The following is an 8,519-nucleotide window of genomic DNA, read 5'->3' as shown; positions in this document are numbered from 1 at the left end:
GGACCAGAAGTCAGAGGGATCTGTTCTCCTTAACATGTCCCAGCTGTGCTACCGTGGCCAAGTGATGTCACCTCTCTCAGGCTGAGTTTCCTCATCTCTAAAATAACTGCTATGCCTGCCTATAGGGTTCTTCTTAGGAGCATCTGAGTAATGTACATGAAAGTGCTTTGTGATCACTAGCAAAGAAAACATAGTACAGAAAGTGGGCATACAAAGCATCAAAAGATAATAACGCAAAACTGAATCACCCTTCAGTGAGGAATTAGGATTGGCCATCCCAAAAGACTTCATTAGCTAATTGGAAGATATCATTGTGTGTCTATCTTTAATTTGCTTACCAATCCTCCCAAGCAAAAACTCATGCCAATATTATGAGAGCCAATTACTTAGCACATTACACTTGGTAGTCTGAAAAAAAAAGAAAACAAAAAACTAGCAAATGCTTGCTGCAATAAATAACCACGTGTGCACTTAGGATTCAACTCAACTTTTACTCAGCGAGGAAAAGGGCGCTCTTGATACAACACACTGGCTGTTTTTTTTTTTTTCTTTTTCTTTTTAAATGTATATTCAAGGACAACAAAGAAACTGAAATAGAGAAAAGTCTGACCTGAGAGAACTGCCATTTCAATCAGAGGGGTTAGGTGATAATTCTCACTTGAATTCATCTCTTTATAACAGGCACGTGTACTTTTACTTTGGAAGCCTTTACATATGTTACTGATCCCATGAAGGCTATTGCTCAGAAGACACAGGCTCCACGGCCACCTGTCTTGCTTGTTTAATAGGGCCATTCTGAGCTATCATAGCCTGGAGGAGACATTCTTTAACCAGTCCCATCAGAAAAAAACATCACTCAGTGTTTACCTTCCAAGATTTCAGTATAGGTTCTTCAAAGACATACACGAGATTTTTGTAAATAGCAATCATTTGCAAAATGTTCCGGAAGACTGCACTGAAACAAATCCATCATAGTAAGGAATTCTTTCAACTGCTGCCACTTCACCATCTCAGGGGCACGCAGAAATTAAAAACAAACTGAGCATTTAGAAAACAAGATTTTTTAAACACAATCAAGGAATAGGTTATTTACAACCAAGTTGAAAACTATTTTTTGATAGAACGATTTGGTCTAATTTGTTCTTCATGTTTTCATTACTTGAAAGAGGACAGACACGTAAAGTATGAAACTCCTCAGCTTTATTAATGCAAACAGATTTTTATTAAAGAATGAATGCATTTATGCTAAAGAATAGCTTACATATGTTGTAAAGCAACAAGCATATCTTCAAGAAGTGAGTCCTCCTCAATATGACTCCATGCTTATTCTACATGCCTGAAAACTGGGCCCACACACAGGGGCGCACGTACACGCACACAAACACAGATACGGACACACAGATACGTATACCAAAATGCCGACACCACCGCTCTCCAGATTGGATCAGCTCTCATTTAAGGCTTCTTAGGTGCCGCGGTGCCCCTAACATTACCAGGATTCAGAACAGACTTTTAGGAAGGAGCAGCATTACTTGGAAAAGTAGTCATCTGCTCTTGGCCTCCAATGTACGTATTTTAACGAGTACTTAGAATTTCATTCAATGTTGACTCTGTGTTTATAATATTTAAAGAACCATAAAATTGAGAAATCTCAGGATATATTAGTGAGAGCTTCTCATTCAAAATAAACAAAAAGGGGCAATTCTGACCCTAAGATATCAATTGCATGATAACGCAGTAAGATTTCCCTTTAGGTTACGATGACATGGGTTCTCTAGACAAGTCAAGTTTATCTAACTCACTCCCTATCTAAATACACTGAATGCTGAGTGATGGAGGCAAGGCTTCCTTGGTGATACCAAATCAGATATGAAGCTTGCCATCAAGGATGCATCAAACAGAACCATTAATTAAATAAGTTACCATAAATCTCAGTCGGATAAAAGGAGAGCTGACCTAGAGTGTGTTCACTTGTTGATCACTCATTCCCCTTTGCCAGGGCTTCTGTTGTTGGGGTTGTTGATTTAAACTCCTAGTTTGTCTGACTGTTTATTTCATTTGCTTGATTGTTTTCTTCCTTTTGGTGTCCTGCAATGTGTGTTGAGATTGCATCCCTCTAGGGATGTTAGAAGGGGAAAGAGGGTGGACAGGGCAGGAGGAGGGAAAGGAAAGGGGTCATTAGTAGTTGCAAGTATTCTAAGAAAATAGATGAAGTGAATACAATAAGAGGGTACTATGTGGTATATTTATGTAAATAAAAGCATTATCGTTAACTGTGAATTAACTGCCAACTATCAGGTTGTTAGTTGTAAAGCTCAATAAAGGCTGTGCTGATTCACATATGGAGAAGGGCATCTGCCATGGGAGAGGAATGAAGGGCTCCCCCGAGATGTTCCTTCCTCCCTGCGGCCAGCGTCTCCATCAGCACCCCGCCCTCCCCACTAGAGATCCCATAAGTGCCCCAACACTCTTGTGGAATTTCATAAGGCAGATTGGAATGGCCCATCCAATAACAGCCGCAGAGTATTTGCCTGAGAGTGGTGAAAACTGGCATGGAGCTCTCCCACAGACAGGCATCGGGAAATGAGAAAAACAAGAAGAGAGCCTAGAACCTTCCTCCCCAGCCACACTCTCACCCTCCTCACAGTCACAGCAGCAGCAGCAGGTTTCAATGTAACGTAATTACTTTAATGATACATTTCTTTAGATTTAGAATTGCTCTTCTGAATTTAAAAAGCTTGATCAGCCAATACGTTGGCAGTCTTTTCATCCCAAATTTGAAACGTTGCTTACTCATCCATTCATTCCCTTGAACTCCGTGACCAATGCTGCCTTTGCTGAAGTGTCTCAAGTTCATTCAGCCGTCATCGGACTCCAATTCCTGGGAAACCTCTTCGGAGGAGCTGTTGCTGTGGATCCGCCCGTCGCTCTTCATACTGTGGAAAGTCTTCCTGAAGGCCTCCATCATGGCGTGGGCCAGTTTCTTGGCCTCGAGCTTGCTCTCGCATTCCACGGCATGGCAGTCCATCTGGTAGGACAGGTCATCATTGATCTCCCTGTACACCCAGGCAAAGATGTTGGGGCTCACGTTGTGGTCGGCGGTGCAGTAGGCGATGCGGGCCACCTGGAAGGTATCCATGTGCACGGTGGCCTCCCCTTTGTGGTCCAGGTGATGGAGCCACACTTGGAATGGCCGGATTTCCAGGAGGGCATTGGCTGGAAAGACGTCCTCTCGGGCTAGTGTGTGCTTCTTCCAGAGCTCAATGACTGGCTTTTCTGTGCAGCCTGACAAAAATTGCATTCCAGCGGTGGAGACTTTGCCCAGGTAGGTAACCTGCAGGAGCAAGAGAGGAAGAAAAGGGAGGCATCAGCAGGTGGCTCCTTGTTCTGATAGACTGAATCAGAGTAGGTGTTTCACACAGTCATGGTGTCACACTGGGAAGGTGAAGACACTTCTTTCTTGCTCCTTGAAAGAATAACTCATCAGAATTTCTACCGTTTCTCTCTAATGAGTTGCCTACTTGGCAAATGTATTGGAATTATTTGAATAGAGTTGGATTTTAAAATCTAATTTCTAGAGAACTACTCTCCCTCTCCCTCCTTTTTTAAACCCCAATTAGAATGAAGAGTAGGATCTTTTACGTAATTTGGTATTTCTTTAACATCACAAAATCATTCAAAGTTTATTTTTCAGCCAAACACACACATAACTGAATAATAGAGAGGAATCAAAAGGACACTGCATTGGCAAAACAAAATCTTTATTAAACTTATCTCCTAGCCTGGGTCTCTTTCCACATCTCTCAATGTTTGATTTCACTTAGCCTGCTTGCTTCTAATGCCAAGGACGCAAAAACTCTTCTCTTGAAATTATGGGCTAAATCATGATTATTTTTCTTCCCAAGATAATTTTAAAAAATAACAGCAGTGCCAGTTGTTTTTTAACCTAAACAGTTTTTGAACGGATGAGCATCTGGTTATGTGATAATAAACAAAAGTTCTACAGATGAATTAAGACTAGAATGCTGGCTTATCACCTAGCTAGACAGGCAGTACAAAAACTAAGACAAATAATTCCAACTGATTCAAATACTGTCCTTTTCAAAACTTGTTTATAATACGCCAAGAAGGGATTTTCATTCTTTCGTTTTTTTATTCATTCCAGAAAATGCACAGAATTATTATTATTGGGACATAAGCATTATGGAAAGGCATAAAACTTGAGATCATCTAAGAAATAACACAAAATAGTATATAATTACACTTAAAATTAGTGACACAAATGGAAATACTGTGGGTGTGAGGAGAGAAAGACCCGAAAAAGGTCCATGGAAATAGAACTGAGGGGGGACATTTGGTCACAATGATTCCAAACAATGTTTATGTTTAGTGGGACAATAAAGGCCACATATAAAACAATTAAAACACAGAAGTTAAGTGTTATTGTATCTTTGTGACAAGAGTCAACTCGATAGTCCCTTTAAAAAGGTATCTTCTTAGTAAAGATGTATAAGGTGATACATTCCAGAAGCATTTATTGGGAACCTCTTATACACAATGGCAATATAACACATAAGTATGAGGGAATGCTGTGAAAGTGGGGAGGGCCGAAAATCCACAGGAAAAAATAACTGAATATTCATTCAGAGGACAGTCTTTGAGGCAGGTGAAGTTGAGGATTAAATCCTAGCTCCACAGTTCACCAGGACACAACTCTCACCCTTGGCATGTGCACTGCTATGACTATGATGTAAGGCAGGCCATGGAAAGGGCAGGAAGGGGAACAGCAGAGTTCTCTGAGCATCCAGTGGAGGGGGCAGTGACATCCCGGATGACAGAAGGCCTCAGGAAGACACATTGGATTTCAAAACATCAGGCCTCAAAGGCTACGCAGAAGCCCAGCAAGTCAAGGTGGCTAAAGAGGAGGAGGGAATAGTAAAGGCAAGGCTTCGGCAGAGAAACTCTCAACCAGCTTGGACAAAGAGGGTGCGCTGACCTGAGCACACATAAAGCCATAGCCCAAGACAGCCCTGGAGCAGAGAGGCCGCGTAAGAGGTCTACGACCTCTGGATAAAAATAGGCTGAGCTCTGCAGGGTGGCCCCCACATGAGTCGGGCGTCACTGCTCCTGCTGGAATGTCAGGGAAGGGCTAAGGTCCAAGGACTGCCTGGATGTGATAGAGGTTGTGAACTCAGACTTTCCTCATGCCAGGAAGAAAGGTGAATGGGGAGGCCTGACTGATAGCAGAAACACAGCCAGGGGGTAAGGGTGGCCTGAATTAGGAACAGAGGCAGTGGGAAGGGAGAGGAGGAGACAGGGAATAATATTGCAGGACTAAAATTCACAGTACAGGTTGAGTATTCCTTATACAAAATGCTTGGGACCAGAAGTGTTTCAAATTTCAGAGATTTTCAGATTTTGGAATATTTGTACATACATAATGAGATATCTTGAGGAGAGAACCTAAGTCTGAACATGAAATGTATTTATGATTGATTCATGTATACCTTATACACATAGTCTTTAGTTTTACACAATAGTTTTAATCATTTGATGCATCAAACAAAGTTCGTGTAAATTGAGCCATCAGAAAGCAAAGGTGTCCCTATTTCAGCCACTCACGTGGACAATCTGTGGTCATTTGATGTCAAATAAATTGTGTCTATCCACCAAATAGACTGTGCATAAACAATGTCAACATATTTAAAAAGAGAGCCCACACAATGGGAGAAAACATTTGCAAGTCATGTATGTCATAAGTAATTAACATCTAGAATACATACAGAACACCTAAAAGTCAACAACAAAAAGTCAAACAACCTAACTTAAAAATGGGCCAAGGCATCAACAGTGGACTGGATAAAGTGCTGGCTTGTAATCCCAGCACTTTGGGAAGCCAAGGAGGGTGGATTACTTGAGGTCAGGAGTTCAAGATCACCCTGGCCAACATAATGAAACCCATCTCTACTAAAAATACAAAAATTAGCTGGGTGTGGAGGTGTGTGCCTATAGTCCCAGCTACTCAAAGGCTGAGGCAGGAGAATCACTTGAACCTGCAGGAGGCAGGGGTTGCAATGGGCTATGATCTCACCACTGCACTCCAGCCTGTATATTCATACATATATACCATGTATGAATACCATGCAGCCATGAAAAGAACGAAATCATGTACTTTGCAACAACATGGATGTGGCTGGAGGCCATTGTCCGAAGTGAATGCAGGAACAGAAAACCAAATACCACATATTCTCACTTATAAGTAGGAGTCAACGTTGAGTACACATGGACATAAAGACGGGAACAGCAGACACTGAGGACCACTAGAAACGGGAGGGTTGTGGGGATGAGGGTTGAAAAACTACCTACCAAGTATCATGCTCACTACCTGGATAATGAGACCATTAACACACGAAACCTCAGCAACACGCAATTCACCCATATAACAAACCTGCACACGTACCCCTGAAACTACAAGTTGAGAAAAAAAGCTTTAAAAAATAAAAGTTTCTGTATGTCAGTCCCTGGGGGAAAAAGTGGGCAATGGAAATTAGTAGATATTTCCCAAAGACAAGGGGCCAAAAAGAATATGAAGAGATGTTAGCATACTCATAAAAATGCAAACCAAAACTACAGTGAAATCCCACTTCACACCTGTTAGGATGGCTGCTGTCAAAAAAGCAGAAAATCACAAGTGCTAGCAAGGATGAAGAAAAATTGGAATTCATGTACCTTGTTAGTGGGAATTTAAAACAGTACAGTTGCTGTGAAAAACAGCATGGTGGTTTCTCAAAACATTGAAAGAATTACTATATGACTCAGCAGTTCCACTTTTGGGTATGTACCCCAAAGAATTGGAAGATGGATACCAAAGAGATATTTGTACAGACGTTTATAGCAGCACTATTTATAATAGCTGAAAAGTAGAAACAATCCAAGCGACCACTGGCAGATGAATAAACAAAATATTGTATATATGTCTAATGGAATATTATTCAGCCTTAAAGAAGGAAGGAAATTCCAACAGATACTACAACATGCATGAACGTTCATGACCTTATGCTAAGTGAAATACGCCAGTCACAAAAAGACCAATACTGTATGATTCTACTTGTATAAGGTATTTAGAGTAGTCAAAATCATAGAAACACACCAATTAGAATTTTGGTTGCCAGAGGATTGGGGGAGGGACAAATGAGGAGTTACTGTTTAAGGAGTCTACAGGTTCAGTTTTACAAGATGAAGAGAGTTCCGGAGATGGTTAGTAGTGATAGTTGTGTATATTATGAATGTATTTAAGACCACTGAAGTATGCACTTAAAAAGGGGGAGACTGGGGAGGGATAACATTAGGAGAAATACCTAATGTAGGTGACAGGGGTATGGAGGCAGCAAACCACCATGGCATGTGTATACCTATGTAGCAATCCTGCAAGATCTGCACATATGCCCCAGAACTTAAAGTAAAATTAAAAAATTAAATAAAATTTAAAAATAGTTGAAATGGTAAATTTTATGTTGTATGCATTTTACCAAAATAAAAATAAATAAGGGAAAAAAGCACATGGAGGAAATTAATTTTAATGCTGAAATGAGGTGTATTTCCTTTTACTATTCACTGAAACTAGAAATAACTATTTTTGTGTTTGGTAGAAAAAACAACCCGATTTGCTCTAAAGGCACACTTCAACTCTCTCTTTCTCTCTCTCTCTCTCTCTCTGATTTAAAATGTATATATATATTTTATATATATTCTGTGTGTGTGTATATATATATATATACATACAGAAACATATATCATGACGTAATTTAAAAATACTTCTAAAAAACTTCATTGGAAATTGTAGATTATGCACTCCAATGAAAACCAACTTCATAGCAGTAAAATTTTGATAACTAAGAAAATACTATCCTCTTTATACATATGTATTACTTATAAACTAAAGATTTTAAAAGAAATAAAGGTGCATTTTGGAGGTGTACTGGAGAGAAGAATAGAGCACAGATGGGTAGCTTATATGAGATTATATATATTCAAAATATAAATTATTTATATGAGATTATATAAATTCAAAGGAATATTGTTAACAAGTTGGCACTTCTTAAAAAAATATAGGGGCTGGGTGTGGTGGCTCAGGCTTGTAATCCCAGCACTTCGGGAAGCCAAGGCAGGTGGATTACTTGAGGTCAGGAGTTCAAGGCCACCCTGGCCAACATAATGAAACCCATCTCTACTAAAAATACAAAAATTAGCTGGGTGTGGTGGTGCGTGCCTATAGTCCCAGCTACTCAGGAGGCTGAGGCAGGAGAATCACTTGAACGTGCAGGAGGCAGAGGTTGCAATGGGCTATGATCTGACCACTGCACTGCAGCCTGGGCAATGGAGTGAGACCCTGTAAGAAAAAAGAAAGAAAAGAAAAGAAGGAAGGAAAGGAAGAGAGAGAGGAAGGAAGGAAGGAAGGAAGGAAGGAAGGAAGGTAGGTAGGTGATTATTTGAATAAGCTTTCCTAGAAATGCAATGAA

General features: G+C 40.3%; 1 protein-coding gene across 2 annotated transcripts in view; it reads right to left on the bottom strand.

Annotated features, from left to right (window-relative positions):
• Positions 1 to 1,178: 1,178 nt before the first annotated feature.
• Positions 1,179 to 8,519, bottom strand: part of PID1 (phosphotyrosine interaction domain containing 1) — a 247,761-nt gene continuing 240,420 nt past the window's right edge. For both annotated transcript variants that reach the window (XM_021676874.2, XM_064372917.1), the window contains exon 3: positions 1,179 to 3,334. In XM_021676874.2, coding sequence (XP_021532549.1) covers positions 2,858 to 3,334 — 477 coding nt within the window. In that variant the 3' untranslated portion in view covers positions 1,179 to 2,857. The remainder of the gene's footprint in view (positions 3,335 to 8,519) is intronic.

The sequence above is a fragment of the Aotus nancymaae genome, unplaced genomic scaffold (genome assembly GCF_030222135.1).
Source record: "Aotus nancymaae isolate 86718 unplaced genomic scaffold, 86718_ANA_hifiasm-v0.15.2.pri h1tg000008l, whole genome shotgun sequence".
Classification (NCBI taxonomy): domain Eukaryota; kingdom Metazoa; phylum Chordata; class Mammalia; order Primates; family Aotidae; genus Aotus; species Aotus nancymaae.
This window is presented reverse-complemented; position numbering and strand designations above follow the sequence as displayed.